Below are 19,808 nucleotides of genomic sequence, written 5' to 3'. Positions count from 1 at the left end.
GGATGTCTGAGGGTGCAGAATGTTCTCAAGGGGGAGAGGGGCCAGCACAAGGTCATTGTCCACATTGGAGCCAACGATATAGGAAGGGAAAAGGTTGAGATTCTGAAGGGTGATTACACAATTAGGCAGGGATTTAAAAAGGAGGTCCCTGATAGTAGTAATGCTGGAATACTCCCGGTACTATGAGCTAATGAGGGCAGGAATAGGAGGATAGAGCAGGTGAATGCATGGCTGAGGAACTGGTGTATGGAGGAAGATTCAAATTTTTGGATCATTGGAATTTCTTTTGGGGTAGAAGTGACCTGTACAAGAAGGACGGATTGCACCTAAATTGGAAGGGGGCTAATATGGCAGGGAGATTTGCAAGAGCTGCTCAGGCGGATTTAAACTAGTAAGGTGGAGGGGTGAGGGGGACTACCCTGGGAGATAGAGGAAAGAGATCAATCTGAGACTGGTACACTTCAGAACAGAAGAGTCCAACACTCTGAGCAGGTAGGGATAAGGTAGGAGTAATAAATTAAACTGTGTTTATTTCAATGCAAGGGGCCTAACATGGCAGGCAGATGAACTCTGGGCATGGTTAGGAACATGGGACTGGGATATCACAGCAATTACAAAAACATGACTGGGGTGGGCAGGACTGGCAGCTTAATGTTCCAGGATACACTTGCTACAGGAAGGATAGAAAGGGAGGCAAGAGAGGAGGGGGAGTGGTGTTCTTGATAAGGGATAGCATTACAGCTGTACTGAGGGAGGATATTCCTGGAAATACATCCAGGGAAGTTATTTGGGTGGAACAGAAATAAGAAAAGGATGATCACCTTATTGGGATTGTATTATAGACCCCCTAGTAGTCAAAGGGAAATTGAGAAACAAACTTGTAAGGAGATCTCAGCCATCTGTAAGTATAATAGGGTGGTTATGGTAGGGGATTTTAACTTTCCAAGCATTGACTGGGACTGCCATAGTGTTAAGGGTTTAAATGGAGAGGAACTTGTGTGTACAAGAAAATTTTCTGATTCAGTATGTGTATGTACCTACTAGAGAAGGTGCAAAACTTGATCTGTTCTTGGGAAATAAGGCAGGGCAAGTGACTGAGGTGTCAGTGGGGGAGCACTTTGGGGCCAGTGACCATAATTCCATTAGATTTAAAATAGTGATGGAAAAGGGTAGACCAGATCTAAAAGTTGAAGTTCTAAATTGTAGAAGGAGCAATTTTGATGGTATTAGGCAAGAACTTTCAAAAGCTGATTGGCAGATGTTCGTAGGTAAAGGGATGGTTGGAAAATGGGAAGCCTTCAGGCATGAGATAACAAGAATCCAGAGAAAGTTTATTCCTGTTAGGGTGAAAAGAGAGGCTGCTAGGTATAGAGAATGCTGGATGACTAAAGAAATTGAGGGTTTGGTAAAGAAAAAGAAGGAAGCATATGTAAGGTATATTGAGGATAGGTCAAGTGAATCCTTAGAGTATAAAGGCAGTAGGAGTATACTTGAGGAAATCAGGGCAAAAAGGAGACATGAGATAGCTTTGGCAAATAGAATTAAGGAGAAACCAAAGGGTTTTTACAATACATTAGGGATAAAAGGGTAACTAGGGAGAGAATAGGGCCCCTCAAAGATCAGCAAGGTGGCCTTTGTGTGGAGCTGCGGAAAATGGGGGAGATGCTAAATGAGTATTTTGCATCAATATTTACTGTGGAAAAGGATATGGGAGATATAGAATGTAGGGAAACAGATGGTGACACCTTGTAAAATGTCAGATTACAGAGGAGGAAGTGCTGGATGACTTGAAACGCGTAAAGGTGGATAAATCCCCAGGACTTGATCAGGTGTACCTTAGAACTCTGGGAAGCTAGAGAAGTGATTGCTGGGCCTCTTGCTGAGATATTTATATCATCGATAGCCACAGGTGAGGTGCTGGAAGACTGGAGGTTGGCAAACGTGGTGCCACTGTTTAAGAGTGAGGACAAGCCGGGGGACTATAGACCAGTGAGCCTGATGTCGGTGGTGGGCAAGTTGTTGGAGGGAATCCTGAGGGTGAGTGCTGAAAATAGCCTCCTTATTCAGCAACTGCAGTGGCACAAGTTGGAATCAGCAACAGAATCCTGAAATGCACTTCTTACAGTAGCCTCTTTATACACAGTTCTTACATATATTAAAATTCCATTGCCATGGTGTAACTTTTTTTTTTAATCTAGCGTACACAAAGTGCTGAGGGCCATCTGCCTGAGAGACAGGAGATGGGTCAAAACATGTGCTGAGTGCTAGCTGCTACCCCTGATAAGATTGAGTGCCTGTCCAGTCTGCATGCATGATTAAGAGGTGGAAGTGTTGGTATGGGATGGATGAAGTTCAAACATCTCAATGCCAGGTTATAGTCCAACAAGTTTATTTGGAAGTAGTAGCTTTTGGAGCACTGTTCCTTCAGGTACCTGGTGGAGCAGGATCTTAAAATGGTAAGCAAAAGGTCAGTGTCGTGCAACTTAAACGATATTGAACAAACCTAGATTGCTGTTAAGTCTTTCATCTTTTAGAATGGGTTGCAGGTTTGTTTTATTAACTTCCTGAATCACAGAACTACTTTCAAGTCACGTTCTCAAGGTTTTATAAAAAAGTGACAATGCATTAAAGGTGTGAGTTTCAAGTCTGTCTGTATCCTAATCTTGAGCCAGACTGGTTCTATTTGCAAAATATGAATTTATAAAATGTTACATTGCTGGACTGTTCTTTTTGAATAAAATAGAATGCATCTGCAATTACAATTCTGCAAAGTGTGTGAGATGGAGTAGAAGACTGAGAGGTGTGTCATGTAATGGGATTACCTTTAATATGACATGAACCCAAGGTCCTGGTTGAGGCCTTCCTCGTGGGTACTGAACTTTGCTAACAGCCTCTGCTTGGCCACTCTGCTTTGTTGCATTTTCTGAAGTCCGCTTTGGTGGATGGTCACATGAAGATCCAAGGCTGAGTATCCCTGACTAAAGTGTTCCTCAACAAACATCCCTGTTTGATGATTTTGCAGAGTGTCCTTTCAGCTGTTGTCATAGTGTCTGCTTGGTCTCACCAACATACAATGTCTTGGGGCATCCTTGCCTGCAGTGTATGAGGTGGGCAATGTTGGCAGAGTAATATAGTACAATGTAATTTAATTTTGGTGGATTGTAATTTAATGTCATAATTAATTTGAGTTTGTGCTAGTTTGGATTAACTTAAGTATAGAAGAGTCGTCTTCACAATGGACATTTTGGCACTCTACACCAGCATACCCCAAGATGACAGCATTGCTGCAGCAGCTTCAGTACTCAATACCAACCACTACCAACCTCCAAGCACCATCCTCCAACTCATCCACTGCATTCTTGACCACAACATCTTCACCTTTGACACCAGTTCTTCATCCAGACACACTGACAGCCATGGGGACCAAATTTGCACCTCAACATGCCAACATTTCCATGTACAAGTTTGAACAAGACTTCTTTGCTGTACAGGACCTCCATTCAGCACTATACACCAGATATACTGATGACATTTTCTTCCTCCTGACCCATGTTGAGTCGTCACTGAAACAACTGCAGCGGTATCAACAAGTTTCATCCCACTAGACTTGGACTACTCTCTCGTATCTGCATCATTCTTCAACATACACCTCCATCATGGACGGGCACCTCAGTACCTCATTCCACCCTAAACATTAAAAACAGCCATCGCCTACAGATAAGCCCTATGCATACACAGGATCTGTTCAGAGGAGGAGGAACGTGACAGACACCTGAAGGTGCTGAAGAGCGCCCTCAAAAGAACAGAGTCTGATGCTCAACGCAATTGCCAGTTCCATTGTGCCACAGCGAGAAACCATAATGACATCTGAAGATGGACACAGGATGCAACTGATAGTATACCCTACACTGTCCAGTACTTCCCAGGAGTTGAGAAACTATGCCATGTGTTGCTGACTGTGAAGAAAATTATTGATGAGGATGAGCCCCTTGCCAAGACTTTCCCTATGCCTCCACTTCTTGCCTTTAAACAGACCAGCGTTCGCAAACTACCCAGCCTTCAGGACAACAACCATAACACTGTAGAACCCTGTCATGGTAACCATTGCAAGACATGTCAGACTATCGACATGAACACTGCCATTGCATGTGGAGACAACTACCCACCATATACAATAATACAATATCTCGGGCAAGATCTGTGACTGTGTAGAATATTCAATTATGAAATTAAATTCTAATAGTAGAAGTACTTTATTTTGACACTTCTAAGTTAATGGTATTATATCTCCTTTTTTACCTATAAAGTGACAGACCAAAGAATTGCAAACAATGGTTTGTTAACAAAACAAAAACTAACTGAATATGCTGGAAATCTGAAACAAAGAGAAAAGGTTGAAAAAGGCAACAGTTCCGCACAATCTGTAGAGAAAAATACAATTAATGTTTCAAGTCCAGTAATAGTTAGTCAGAAATGACAAAAACAATAGTTTTACATTCTTTGGTTCCTCCATTATGTGATAGTCTTGTTTGTTCTTTTGGTAAATAACAGCACCAGTTGGATTTTCTTTTCCCTCCCTCTCCTAGGTTTAGCTTATGCCATTTTGGCAGCTGTGCCACCTGTGTTTGGGCTCTATTCTTCAGTTTTTCCTGTTTTGCTTTACGCCATCTTTGGGACTTCAAGACATGTATCAATAGGTATGTTGTATGTGAGTTTTGATATGTTGGTCATCTTGGTCAATTTGATGACTAAATGGCATCTGTAACATTAAGAGTATAAGATATGTCGGAACAGAATTAGGCCATTTAACTAAAGTCAGTTCCATCATTCGATCGTAGTTGATGTTTCTCAACCCCGTTCTCCTGCTTTCACCCCACAACCCATGATTCCTTTATTAATTAATAGCCTATCTATCTCTTTCCCAAATGTAGTCATTGACTTGGTCTCCACAGCCCATGTAGCAATGAGATTCATAGCGGTACCACCCTCTGGCTGAAGTAATTTCTCCTTATCTTGGTTCTAAAGAGTCATCTCTTCACCCTGAGGCTCTGATCTCCAGGTCCTAGTCTCCGATTAGTGGAAGCATTTTATCTTTGTTCGCTCTATCCAGACCCCTTGGTATCCTATAAGTTTCAATCAAATCCCCTCTGACCCTTCCAGACTCCCATCAAATACAGACTGAGTCCTCAACTGCTCCTTGTAAGACACACCTTTTCATTCTCAGGATCACTTTTTATAAACCTCCTCTGGACACCCTCCAACACCAACACGTTTTTGCTTAGTTAAGGAGCCCTAAACTGCGTTCAATATTCCAAATGTCTGACCAGAGCCTTTTAAAACCTCAGCAATACACATCATCATCTGGCTTTTGTTTTCTAGCCCTCTTGAAATAAATGCCAATTTGTCTTCCTAACTGCCAACTGAACCTCCATACTAGCCTTGAGAGAAACCTGAATTAGACCTCCAAGTCCCTTTTTGCACTTCAGATTTCTGAGGCCTTTCCCGATTTTAGAAAATCTACCCCTATTCTTCCTCCCAAAATGTATAACCTCACTTTATCGCACCCTGTTCCATCTGTCACTTTTCTATGCTGAGTCACTTAGCATGTCCAAATCATTCAGTAGCCGCCTCCTTCGATACTACCTATCTCTCCACCTATCTTCGTGCCGTCTGTAAGGTTAGCAACCATGCCGTCGCTTCCTTCATCCAGATTCTCTGCTTTGTTATAAAACGCTATATAAGTTAAAGCTTTTGAAAAGATTTGTAGCTCAGATTGTGGATGAGGTTATGGATTTGTTTGCGATCTGGTGTAGTTTTCTAGACATTGCCTCACAAGGTGACATCGTTAAAAGGAATTAAAAGAAAATCACACTGCTAGGAGTTAACTACAGACTCCCAAATAGTTAGAAGGAGACAAATTTCTGCCTGGAGGAATGAGGACAATAATAATAGGAAACTTTAACTACCCCAGTATCAACTGGGTGAAAAATTCATGCGCTGTGTCCAGGAGGATTTATTTTTTTTTCAGAAGAATAATATGTGACAAGCCTGATATGAGAAAAGAAATCTGGATTTACTCTTGAGAAATGAAGATAGGCATGGAGGTGGAATGAATTTGGGTGACTGTCAGGATAATGACCACAATTTGATTAGATTTAGTACTATTATGGAAAAAGACAGGAATTAAATTGGGAATAAAAGTTTCCAACTGGGGTAAGGCAAATGTTTAAAAAAAAACTGAAATGATTTGGCTGAGATTGACCAGGCAGGGTTGCTAAAGGATACATCAGTGATAACTCGTGGGAGGCACTAAAAAGTGAGATCCTCATGGCACAAAGCACCAAAAATAAGAGTGATACTGCTAAACCTAGACCCCTTTCGTTGTCTAGAAAAATACATGGGGTGATTAAACGAAGAGGAGAACTTATAGTAATCATAAAAATACACTGAAAATAGCCAAGAAGAGTGTAGATAGTACAGGGATCAAGTGAAAAAAGGGGAAATCAAGGGCAGCATGGTGGCTCAGTGATTTGCACAGTTGCCTCACAGCACCAAGGGCTCAGGTTCCATTCCAGCCTTGGGCGACTAGAGTTTGCACATTCTCCCATGTCTGCATGGGTTTCCTTTGGGTGCTCTGAATTCCTCCCACAATCCAAAGATGTGCAGGTTAGGTGAATTGGCCATAATAAATTGCCCAAAGTGTTCAGGGTTTTGTGGGTCAGATGCACTAGTCAGGGGTAAATATAGGATAATAGGGTAGGGGAATGGGTTTGGGTGCATTAATCTTCGGAGGGTCGGTGTGAACTTGTTGGGCCATAGGACCTGTTTCCACACTCTAGTGATTCTAAGATTGAAATTGAGACCATGAAAACTTACTTGCCAGTAAGATCAAGGAAAACCCAAAAATATTTTACCAGAAAAGCAAAAGGATTATTGAGAGCGCCATCTGTCAGAGATGAAGAGAATTTGTGAGAAGGTGGAGAGGATATGGGAAGAATTTTAAATGTTTTTTTGCCTCTATATTAAGAGGCAAGAGATGGTATTGATATAGTAAACCAAGAGGAAGGGTATGAAATATTGGACAAAATAATCATAATGAGAGGAAGTGTTACAGGAGTTGGACTCCTTGAAAGTGGATACTTTGTCAGAGCTGAATGGATTCTTCTCCAGGATGTTGAAGGTGGTCGGGAGGAAATAGCAGATACTAAGGATTATTTTCCAATCTTCACCATATAGCAATGAGGTGTTGGAGGAATGCAAGTGTTGTAATGTTTAAAAAAAGTAGTACAAAGGAAATGTCAAACAATTGTAGATCAGTTTGTCTAACTTCAGTGGTGGGAAAATTGTTGCAATCAATTTTGAGATTTACTAGAACGTTGCTAGGGTTGGAGAATTTTGTAGCTACAAGGAGAGATTGGAGAGGCTAGAGTTTTTTTTTCTTGGAACAGCGGCTAAGGGGGTGACATGATTGTGAGAGGTAGGGAGAGAGTGGACAGGTGGAACTTGTTTCCCTTGACAGAACTCAAAAATTGGGATATAGCTTCCAACTAAGGCAGAAGGATTAGAGGGGGTGTGATGAAAAACTTAGAGGGTGGTAGATGTGTGGAATTTGCTGTCTGAATTGACAGAGCCAGAGACCCTATACGTTTTGTCAAAAATAAAGGCCTGGAATCTGTACCTTTTATATGCTGTAAGCTGCAGGGCTATGGGTCATGTGCAAGTAGATGGGATTGGAAAGGGTCTGGCTGTCTCTGGGTCATCATGGACAAAATGGGCCGAATGGCCGCATCTGCTGTGTCCCTGTGGTAATGTAGAAAAACACACCAACGTGCTTCATAGATGTGCATTTAAACAAGAACGGGTGTTGAATTTCTAAAGGCAAACTTCCAATGAGTTGCACATCGAACAAAATGTTGGTCAGAATTTGTGTTGAGGGTGTGGAGGTGAGATCCTAGCTCCTAGGGTGTGAAGGTTTGGGCTTCAGCTATCGTATCAAAGGGAGTGGGAAGGTGCACAAGAAACCTGCCAATGGCTTGCAGATGAGAGGAGGGGTGTAAGTAACTTAAACCCAAGAATGGCAATTATAAATTGGAAGCATGGACAATTGGAAGGCAGAAAAGTTATCAAGTCTATAAACTTGAGAAAGCTGTTTTCCTTTCTTCGTGAATTTTTAGCCAAACTCATCCTCTCAGAACTTTAAAATAGTTTCTGATACCTCCGAAGGTAGATTTAGTCTGGTCATAGATAATTCCATCTGTTCTCAGAAATTCAGATAGGTGTGCAACCAGAAGAATTTGGAGGTGTTAAAAGTATGCATGTTTTTCATAGACATGAATTGGAAGCATTCAAGATGGAAATTAGTTGTGTTTGTGATGGTGAGGATGTAGAACCTGAAAACTGATCTCACCTGAGGGTGTCTCAAACTTATTGAGAACAGTTTGGTTCAATTTGGGACAGAAAAGAGAACTGAATTAATGATGAAAAATGAAGTTAGTAGCTGGGCTGGATGTCAAGCAAGCAATCTGACAACACTAGAATTGAGGAACTGATGACAGATTAGAACTGTTAGTTTTTAATTGAACCTGATCTTGTACATTTGGATTTTATTTTCATGGGATGGGACATTGATGAGGAAGCTAAAAGGGATTGGCAGTAAAAGGAAGGAAAACCTTTTTTTAAAAGGTTCTCCTGGTTCTGATTGGAAAGTAGAGCCAGTTGATAGTAGCCCCACTGATCTGGATCCGAGTGAAGAGACTTTACTGTGAAAGGTTGCAGCCAAAATAGCAGTGGAGAGTGTCCCACAATCTTTGAGGATATTGTAACTTCATTTACGATTTTCGGTGCTGTTGTCGGAAAGAAATCGAGTTGGAAAGATTCGAAACCAGGTTTGCAGAGAAAAAGGCATGAATGAGTGTTGATAACATGCTTCAAATTTAAAAGGGAGAAGTGATGTTTAGATAGTAATTTGGTAAAATGATCATGAGTATTTTTAAGAAGGCTTGTTATAGCTATTTTAGAGACAGAGATATACAGCATGGAAACTGATCCTTCGGTCCAACCCAATCAAGTCCCACCTGCCAGCACCCAGCCCATATCCCTCCAAACCCTTCCTATTCATATACCCATCCAAATGCCTCTTAAATGTTGCAATTGTACCAGCCTCCTCCACCACCTCTGGCAGCTCATTCCATACACATACCATCCTCTGCGTGAAAAAGTTGCCCCTTAGGTCTCTTTTATATCTTTTCCCTCTCACCCTAAACCTATGCCCTCTAGTTCTGGACTTCCTGACCCCAGGGAAAAGACTTTGCCTATTTATCCTATCCATGCCCCTCATAATTTTGTAAACCTCTAAGGTCACCTTTTAGCCTCCAACACTCTAGGGAAAACAGCCCCAGCCTGTTCAGCCTCTCCCTATAGCTCAATCCTCCAACCCTGGCAGCATCCTTGTAAATCTTTTCTGAACCCTTTCAAGTTTCACAACATCTTTCCGATAGGAAAGAGACCAGAATTGCACGCAGTATTCCAACAGTGGCCTAACCAATGTCCTACAGCTGCAACATGACCTCCCAACTCCTGTACTCAATACTCTGACCAATATAGGAAAGCATACCAAACGCCGCCTTCACTATCCTATCTACCTGCAACTGCACTTTCAAGGAGCTATGATCCTGCACTCCAAGGTCTCTTTGTTCAGCAATACTCCCTAGGACCTTACCATTAAGATTTGCTTTCCTAAAATGCAGCACCTCGCATTTATCTGAATTAAACTCCATCTGCCACTTCTCAGCCCTTTGGCCCAGATTCTGTTGTAATCCAAGGTAACTGTCTTCGCTGTCCACTACACCTCCAATATCATCTGCAAACTTTCTAACTGTACCTCTTATGTTCGCATCCAAATCATTTATGTAATGAAGACACTAACCTGAAATGCTTAAGCAGTGGCAGACAGCATGAAAGCTATGAAATTAAATTGTGGGTTCAAGGGAGCAAATGGTGGTATTCATGGACAGAAGTACCTAGAGAGATCACATGTCGATAGAAAGAATACTAGATCAGGGCTTATGGCCAAAGGAAGGTTTTCTGCAGTTTGACTTGATGGTAAGGGTCACAGTGAAATTCAAGAGGCTGTTACAAAGTTCATGAGGACTTGGTGTGGCAGTGGAAGAGGCAGGGGAAAAGAATGCAAGCTCATGATCATCCAGGAAACCAGGATTTATCTTTGTTTGTAGGAGTATGAAGGGATTCTAGTGTTATGGTCCAGCTAGATCTGGGATGGTTAACCATTTTGTGTTTCAAATATCTGTATGCGTCTCTTTAACTTGAAACCACAAATGGCTATGCCAGTATATTGATATTAGAGGTAATTCAGCCCTTTTGACGGCAGTGGAAATAATTTTAATCAAGCACGTTTTGACGCACCTCCACGTCAGGGGACCCAAACTGAAACTTCTCAACCCAGAGTTAGGGACACTACCACATTGCTGCAAGAGCACTTTAGCAGATTAGGATTGTACTGGAAATTGGGGCAAAGGGAATATCAAACGTGGAGGTGAAAGTGGTAGAATATATTTTTTAAAACTGCACAAGTATTATGGTAAATCAAAGGCCGAAGGCTAGGCTTGAGAACTTATTCCAGAACCAAATGTGGTAGGATGTGGGATATGAACAGATTAGGAAGAGATCAGTATGAGGATAGAAGAAAGTGGTCAGATACAATTTTATGACTGTAGGAGTAAAGAAGCCTCAAATGAATAAAATAGTAAATCAAGCCATTATTTTGGGTGAAGTTTTGAGTCTCTTTTGAAAAGTTCAAGATTTAATACCAAAATCAGCCTGTTTTTAATATTTAGTATTAGTTATTTGCAGTTATGCTGAAAGCAGAATCTTATTTACCCATTGATCACTAAAAGTCTTGCTAATGTTTTGGAGTTTTTACAAAGTAGAATAAGCTTAAAAAATACTAAGGTACAGTTTCTAGCATTACTTGACCAAAAATGACTTCAATGTAAGTTATCTTTTGTTCCTTTTTTCTAGGTACCTTTGCAGTAATCAGTTTGATGGTTGGTAGTGTTGTTGTAAGACTTACACCTGACCAAATGTTTCATGTTACTTCTATGAATACAACTAATCACACTGAATTTCATGAGGCCAGAGATGCAGAGAGAGTTAAAATAGCAGCTGCAACAGCTCTCCTTTCAGGAATTATGCAGGTAATCAGGAGATTAAGGTAGTCAAGAAAAATGCAACTTAACTTAGTTGTGCCTTTGTGAATTATTGCTACTTATCTGCATTGAGATTTTTATTTTATTGATGATTCTAATTTATTATAATTAGGTCTTGTGTGGATACATTTTCTTTTGGGAATCTGTAAGCTCTGTCCTATTGTGCTGAACCTGGTGTAGCTGGAAAACACCTGCAGACAGACAAAATAAAATTGATTCTACTTTGATAATACCTAATTTATTTCTGAAGTTAATTTGCTTCCTTTCTAAACAGTTGTGCCTTGGGCTCATACGATTTGGATTTGTAGTCGTTTACCTGGCAGAACCTGTAGTGCGAGGTTTCACTACTGCAGCAGCTTTGCATGTCTTTTCATCTCAGCTGAAGTACTTTCTGGGAATCCAAACTAAAAGGTTTGGTGGACCACTGTCAGCAATTAATGTAAGTACCTTTTTTAAAAGAAAAAGACAATCTTCACAAACCTGATTTTCATGTTTTGTTTGAATTGAATTTAGTTGAAGAGGAAAAGTTGAATCTCCTTTTCTAGTTTAATTATCCATATAATGTTGTTTCCTGCTGTTTCTAATCTTGAGCATGATACAGTTTGACATGTCCCAGTTGTTGGATTTTCTTAGTCAAAAGTGAATCTTATTCCTCCTGGGTATTCATTTTCTCTCCGCTGAGGGGTTCTGGTAGTGACTTGGTGCTTTGTTTAGCTGCTCAAGGTAAAATCACAGATACTAGTTAAATGTCACATTTCAGCTTTAAGTCCCCTTTGTTGATGGCTGATTTCTGTTTTGTGTTCCAGACTTTTATTGCTGTGTGTACTAATATTAAAGGAAGTAATGTTCCATCAGTAATTCTTGGGGCATTTTGTATTGTCTTCCTGCTCGCGGTAAAAGAAATAAATGTACGATGCAAAGATAAACTTCCAGTTCCCATTCCTGTTGAACTTATCCTGGTAAGAAAATTCTTTTTGTTCCTTTTTCTTAAGTTGATTTTTTTTTTAAAGCTTGCATTGAAAATTGTTTTTTGGACCTGTGCACCTTTATATTCACACCTTGACTCAAATTATTTTCTTGTAACTCCTTAAGCATATGATTTATTAATTGGCTGGCAAGCTGAAACATAAGGGTAAACATGTAAGGCAGAAGGGAAGTTGTAATCTCTCTTGATGGGCTGTCCTATTTCACTTGCATTCCTTTGCTTCTCTCCCCTACAGAAAGTGCAGTACTTAATATTGCATCCACTGTCTTAGGGTAGCAAACACAATATCAATGCAAGTGTTATATGATCTGACAAAAAAATGCGAGTTGGTAATTTGTTTAGCAATATTGGTTAGGGTACTAGGGAGAATTTTTCTAACTTGCCATGACATCACAGAAAGATGTAATCTTTGTGTTAATCATGGGAGAATCAAGGCTCTGCTTTAACAGCACAGCTGAAGGATGACCTTATTTCAAAGTTTCACTAAGAAAATCAGACTAGATTTGTACCAGGAATCAAGGTTACAGCTACAGAGCATGTTTGTTGTTTCCTGTCAAGACGAGCAAAATAAATCCAACTAAATAGAAATGTTCAAAATCACCAAACATTTTGAAAGAATAAATGATGAAAAGTTATGATTTGGCTGGAGGTTCAGTAACTAGAGGACACAAATCACTATCAAATTAAGTAATTGGCATGAGAAATGTTTTGACACTATGATCTACGATAATTTTGAAATATTTAAATCGACAATGGGGAAATGATAATGAAATAATCTAATTGGGAAGTTCTTTCAACAGTATCAATATAAGTATGATGGGCTGAATGAATTGTTTTGTATTATTCTATACTTAAATTTCTAGAGTCTGCCTTAACTTTAATCTTTTGGCTTTAAAGCAAGTGTGGCATTTCCTGAGCCACTACTAACACTGAACTTGGCCAGCTAAACAAGCTTTGAAACGCCCCAGACATGCCTTATTCTGGTTTCTCCTTCCCTCCCACTGTATCCAAACTGCACCCCCATCTCATAATTCTTTGAAATTGGTTCTAGAAACCAGTCAGAAGTTCAGGCACAGGAGATTAGAGATGGAAGCCACTTATTTAACTTTTTTTTTATAGTACTTTTTGATAAATACCTTTTCCAATTAAAATATTGGTTGTGAATTTGTTTTTCTCTTTAGGTAATTATTACCACCGGTGTTTCTGCTGGGATGAACCTGCATGAGAACTATGAAGTGAATGTTGTTGGTCATATACCTTCTGGGTAGGGAAAACACAGGGCTGATTAACCAAACCATTAATCTTTCAGAATTATGCAATACAAATCCAAATAGCCTATTGATTGCACGCAAAGTCAAGGCTATGTTTTATTTCAGCATTGTTAAAAGCCATAGGTATAATTTGACCTTGATTAGAAGGGAGCAAATAAGTGACAGGGTGTAGGGGAAAATAGTGAGTGTCAATGGGGCTAGACTTTTGATGCTCTACTAACAAATGGTAGGTTGATGGTGAAAGAAAAACCTTTCCTGAGTGGAAATGGGATTGGTGACGTACAGGATTTATTTGCATATGAGAATTTGGGTGAGAAGGTGTTGGGAGGAAATTGGTTATTTCCAAATGGGAACTTGCTTTCAGTTATAAAGTTATTAAGTATCAAAACCATGTGAAGTAATCAGTTCAGTCATAAACTTATTGGATGGTGTGGCAAGCCCAAGAGGCTGAGTACTGTACTTGTTCTCCTAATTGGTATATAAGTTGAGGCTTATTTTACCTTGGTGATGGGGTAGGGATATTTCACATTTTGCTCAGTGAACAATTATGGGGAGAATCTGGAGTCTCTTAAAGTAAGATGAATGAAGTTGTTGCTTCATAATACTGGAGGGGGAAGAAGAGGATGTAGTTTCCTTTTTAGGAGAAAAGGGAAGACAAGAATTCCTCATTAAAGATGGCACCCCAAATATATGAACCGTTTGAAGAGTTAGCTATCCCAAATGTTACAGGTGCTGGCAAATTTTGTTTGCTATTACCAAATTCTACTTGAGTACTTGATAGCATTTTGGAGCATTCAAAACAAACTGCTAGTCATCTTTCCTCTGTGTAGCTCATGAGTTAGCCACTAATGGTTGTCAGAAATGCTCAGGTGTGGATTAATGAAGCAGAACCAGTTATTCGAGAGCGCATGATTTATAGGGTACAATTTTCCATGTATGTATTATGCATTTTCAGTCTGCTCGGTCATAAATGTGAAATATCCCACCCCATCACCAAGGTAAGTAAATAGTTTCATTTTTCAAATATTCATTACAACTTCTTGACTCAAGATGAAGATCCCGCAGAATACAATATTGAGTTAAGTTTTGTGTGGGACTCATTCCATCAGCAAAAAATAAAAAATAAAGCTATTCTGCTTGTAAATACCTAGAAAGAAGAAATGGCATGCAATAGCCTAGTGTAATATTGCGCACAATTCTATCTGGGACCACATCACTATTAATATTTTGAGACAACTCAACATTTTCGATATATAGAAACAAAGTATCATTGTGTCAATATGTTAAGATTTCTGCCTTGCTAGTTGTAGAACCAGAGCAGAGGTGAGGATTTTACTTTAGAATATAGAACAGTACAGCACAGTACCGACCCTTTAGCTCTCTGTGTCATGCTGACCTTTTATCCTCAGTTAAGATCAAATTAACCAATGTATTCTTCATTTTACTATCTTCCATGTGCCTATCAGTTGTTTAAATGTCCCTAATGTATCTGACTCTACTACCAGTGCTGGCAGTGCTTTCCACGCACCCACCACTGTGTAAAGAACCAACCTCTGCCATCTTCCCTAAACCTTCCTTCCAGTCACCTTAAAATTATGCCCCTTTGTTATAGACATTTCCAAAATGGGAAAAGGTGTCTGACTATCTACTGTCTCTGCCTCTCATCATCTTCTACACCTCTATCAAGTCCACCTCTCATCCTTCTTTGCTCCAATGAGAAAAGCCTTGGCTTCCTCCACCTTACTTCATAAGACATGCTCTCCAGCATCCTGGGAAATCTCCTCTGCACCCTCTCTAAAGCTTACACATCTTCCTCAATGAAGCAACTGGAACTAAACACAATATGCCAAGTGTGGTCTAACCAGGGCTTTATAGAGCTGCAGCATAACCTCACAGCTCTTTAAACTCAATTCCCCTGCTAATGAAACCCAACACAATATACTGTCTTAACAGCCCTATCAACTTGGATTGGCAACTTTCGAGTGACCTATGGACATGGATGCCAAGATTCCTCTGTTCCTCCACACTGCCAAGAATCCTGCCTTTAACCCTGCATTTGTATTCAAATTTGATCTTGCAAAATGAGTGACTTCACACTTTTTTTTTCAAGATTGAACTGCATCTGCCACTTCTCAGCCCAGTTCTGCATCCTGTCAATGTCCTGTTGCAACCTACAACAGCCCTCCACACTATCCCACTCCTCCAACCTTCGTGTCATTGGCAAACTTACTAACCCACCCTTCCATTTTCTCATCATTATTTATAAAAGCTATAAAGAGCAGAGGTCCAAGAATGGATCCCTACAGAACACCACTGGTCACGCAGCTCCAGGTTGAAAACTTTGCATCTACTGCCACCCTCTGTCTACTACAGGCCAACTAATTCTGTATCCAGACAGCCAAATCTTCCTGTACCTCACTTTCTGAATGAGCCTCCTTACTTTCTGAATGAGCCTACCATGGGGAACCTTATCAAACACCTTGCTAAAATCCACATAGACCACATCCGCTGCTCTGCCTTTCAGTGTGTTTTGTCACAACCACAAAGAACACAAATAAGGCTTGTGAGGCATGATGTGCCCCTCTGAAAGCAATCTCTTATCAAACTATGATTTTCTAAGTTTTTCAGAATCTTCTCCAATAATTTGCCTGCCACAGGTATAAGACTGACTGGTCTGTAATTCCCAGGGTTAACCTTATTCCCTTCCTCGAGCAACGGAATAACATTTTCCACCCTCCAGTCATCGTCCACTGGACACTGAGGATGTAAAGATCATCGTCAAAGGCATAGCAATCTCTTGCCTCGCTTCCAGTAGTAATCTTGGATATATCCCATCTGGCCCAGATACTTGCCTATCCTCATGTTGTTCAATATTTTCAGCTCATCCTCCATGACATCAGACAATTCGAGCATATCAGTCTGCTTCACGCTGTCCTCGCATGTCAAGGCCCCTCTCAGGAGTGAATACTGAAGCACAGTATTCATTTAAGGACCTCCTTTACCTGTTCTGACTCCGGGCACAAGTTCCCTCCTCAATCCGGATTGGCCATACCCTCACTCTGGCCATCCTCTTATTCTTCACAAGTGTAGAAAGCCTTAGGGGTTTTACTTAATCCAACCCACTAAAGTTTTCTTCATGCCCCCTTCAGTTTCTTTGTAGCTACCTTGTAACCCTCTAGAGCCCAGTCTGATCCTTGCCGCCTCAACCTTAAGTAAGCTTCCTTCTTCCTCTTGACTAGATGTTCCACATCACTTGTCACCAAGGTTCCTTCACCCTACCACACCTTCCTTGCCTCAGTGGGACAGACCTATCCAAAATTTGCAGAAAGTGCTCCCTAAGCAACCTCCACGTTTGTCGTGCATTTCCTTGAACAGCTGTTACCACTTTCGGCACCCCAGTTCCTGCTTAATAGTATTGTAATTCCCCCACCCCCAATTAAATACTTTCCCACACAGTCTGCTCCTCTCCGTGACTATAGTAAAGGTTAAGACGTTGTGATCATGTCTCCAAAATGCCCTCCCACCAAGAGATCTGTCACCTGACCTGGTTCGTTGCCAAGCACCAAATCGACGAGAGGAGATGCACACAATCTACATATTGCATCAGGAATTCTTCCTGGACTTGCCTGATTAAAATCTGCTCCATCCAATCTATTTGAACTAAGGAGGTTCTAATCAATATTAGGGAAGTTGAAAATCGCCCATGATGACAACCCTGTTATTTCTGCACCTTTCCAAAATCTGCCTCCTAATCTGCTCCTCTGTGTTGCTATTGGGGGTTCTGTAGAAAATTTGGAATAGTGACTGCTCCTTTCCTGTTTCTGACTTCCATCCATGCTGACTCAGTAGACAAACCCTCCTTGACGACCTCCCTTTCTGCAACTGTGATACTATCCCTGATTAACAATGCCACTTCCCCATTCTCTTTTACCTCCCTTTTGAAATCCAGGAATTTCCTCTGTGATATCCAAGTCTCTGTAATGGCCACAACATAGTTCCAAGTACTGATCCATGCTCTAAGTTCATTACCTTTATTCCTGATACTACTAATGTTAGAATGAACACACTTCAACCCATCATACCAACTGCAACTTTGCTCTATCATCTCTCTATCCCTCTTCACAGAGACACACCACACTGTATCTGGCTGTTCACTAGTGACTCCACTCTCTGATCCATAGTTGTGGTTCCCATCACTTTGCCAAACTAATTTAAACCCTCCTGAAGAGGTCTAGGAAGACTCCTGCCCAGGATATTGGCGATCCTCCAGTTCAGGTGTAACCCATCCTCCTTGTACAGGTTCCATCTTCCCCTGAAGCTTTCCAAGTGATCCACATATCTGAAGCCCTCCTTCCCATACCAGCCCTGCAGCTACGTGTTCATCTGCATATTCCCTCTGTTGCTAGCCTCACTAGCCCGTGGATCCGGTAGCAATCCTAAGATTGCTACTCTGCTTCCAATCTAACTCCCTATATTCTCTTTTCAGGTCCTCATCTTTTTTCCTAGGTATGTCATTGGTACCAATGTGTACAACTTCTGGCTGCTCTACCTCCCTCTTTAAGAATCCTGTAGACTTGACCCTGGCATCTGGGAAGCAACATAACATCTGGGAGTTTTGTTTGCGACCACAGAATCCCTTGTCTGTTCCTCTAACCAGTGAATCTCCTATCACTATCCTATTCTCCCCACTTCTCAGGCTCCGTGCCAGAGATCCGGCTGCTGTAGCTTTCCCCTAGTAGATCATCCTCCCCAGCAATATCCAAACTGTATACTTATTATTGAGGGGAATCGCCACAGAGGATCCCTGCAATGTCTGCCTATTCTCTTTCCCACTCCTGATGGTCACCCAGCTATCTTTTATCCTGTAACAACTTTGGTGTGACTGCCTCCCTATAACTCCTCTCTGTCCAAAATGATCCAAAGTTTATCCAGCTCCGGCTCCAGTTCCCTAATGTGGTCTGTGAGGAACTGGAGTTTGTGCACTTCTCGTAGGCAAAGTCAGCAGGGACTTGGAGTGAATATAATCTATGAAAGGATGTTGGAGGTAGAATTGGTAGTAATTTTCAGAGGAAGTTGGGTGTATAATTGGAAGAATTATGGAGAAAGAGCAGAGGATGGGAGGGATAAGATAGCTCTTTCAAAGAGCAGCATAAGCAGTTTGACCCAAATGGCTATTACCTTTGCTGAATCAATCTGTAGAGTGTGATCTAGCAGTGGTAATATTTTTAAAGAATTTCAGACTTCCACTTTAATCTGCTATAAGGGGAATGGAGCTTTGTTGAATTTGCTCATTATGCAATCAAATCTGTTGAATGATTGTGTTCACAGTAAGGCTTGCTTCCTCCTGTTTACTTCCAATTTTTAAAATTATTTTTCTGGTCTCTATATATGCCTCTATAAGTGTGTAACTCAGCACTATGCAAATCAGCCATCTAGCTAATTGCACAATGCAGAGTGATGCCAGCAATGTGGGTTCAATTTGCACATCACCATGAAGATTCTGTCGCCTTGACCTTGTCCCCCTCCTTCCGTTTTTAAACTTGTCACCAACCATCTTTCTCTGAGAAAGCAGCCTAATGAACCATTAGGATTATAATAATCTTCCCTTTAACTAACCAGGACACTGGAGAAAATGCTTTCTCTTTTTTTGCTTTTTGATAGTGTCATGGAATCCTATATAGAGAGTCGTAGAGTCATACAGCATGAAAACAGACCCATGGTCCAACTTGTCCATGCCAACCAGATATCCCAACCCAATCTAGCCCCACCTATCAGCACCTGGCCAATATCCTCCAAACCCTTCCTATTCATATACCCATCCAAATGCCTTTTAAATGTTGCAATTGTACCAGCCTCAACCACTTCCTCCAGCAGCTCATTCCTTGTATGAATTCAAATAGTAAAGGCAGTAACTATGCAGGTTCACTGCTGTGTCAGCTATGCTGACTTGGCAATGCAGACAGGACTTGGTTTAATATCTCAGCTGAAAGGTGACACCTGAGAAAATGTAGCACTCCTTCAGTACTAAGCTAGAGTGTCAGCCTAGATTTTTGTGCTGAAGTCGCTGAAATAGGACTTGTACCTACAACCTTCTGTTTCAAAATTGAGTCACTGCTAGACCCTTTACAGTTTTGTCCATGCCCTGTGAATATAATAAAAAGTAAATCTACTGTATTTCTATCCAAACATCTATAATTCAATTGGGTAATTAATAATTCTGTCAATATTCCTTTATGCTATCATTCATTGTATTTCTGCAAAGGACTGTCAGGATTTTTTTTTCAGTTTCAATGTTTCTGTTGTGTGTTCTCAATTTTTAATATTTTC

The 19,808-nt window shown here is 40.8% G+C and overlaps 1 protein-coding gene across 3 annotated transcripts in view; it reads left to right on the top strand.

Moving 5' to 3' along the window:
• The window catches only part of slc26a5 (solute carrier family 26 member 5), an 81,450-nt gene that overhangs the window by 25,927 nt on the left and 35,715 nt on the right, over positions 1–19,808 (top strand). For all 3 annotated transcript variants that reach the window (XM_043713848.1, XM_043713846.1, XM_043713849.1), the window contains exons 4-8: positions 4,587–4,697; positions 11,038–11,213; positions 11,500–11,664; positions 12,032–12,184; positions 13,392–13,474. In XM_043713848.1, the coding sequence (XP_043569783.1) occupies positions 4,587–4,697; positions 11,038–11,213; positions 11,500–11,664; positions 12,032–12,184; positions 13,392–13,474 (688 nt within the window). The remainder of the gene's footprint in view (positions 1–4,586; positions 4,698–11,037; positions 11,214–11,499; positions 11,665–12,031; positions 12,185–13,391; positions 13,475–19,808) is intronic.

The sequence above is a fragment of the Chiloscyllium plagiosum genome, chromosome 23 (genome assembly GCF_004010195.1).
Source record: "Chiloscyllium plagiosum isolate BGI_BamShark_2017 chromosome 23, ASM401019v2, whole genome shotgun sequence".
Classification (NCBI taxonomy): domain Eukaryota; kingdom Metazoa; phylum Chordata; class Chondrichthyes; order Orectolobiformes; family Hemiscylliidae; genus Chiloscyllium; species Chiloscyllium plagiosum.
Note: the sequence above shows the minus strand (reverse complement) of the source record. Positions and strands in the feature narration are given on the sequence as shown.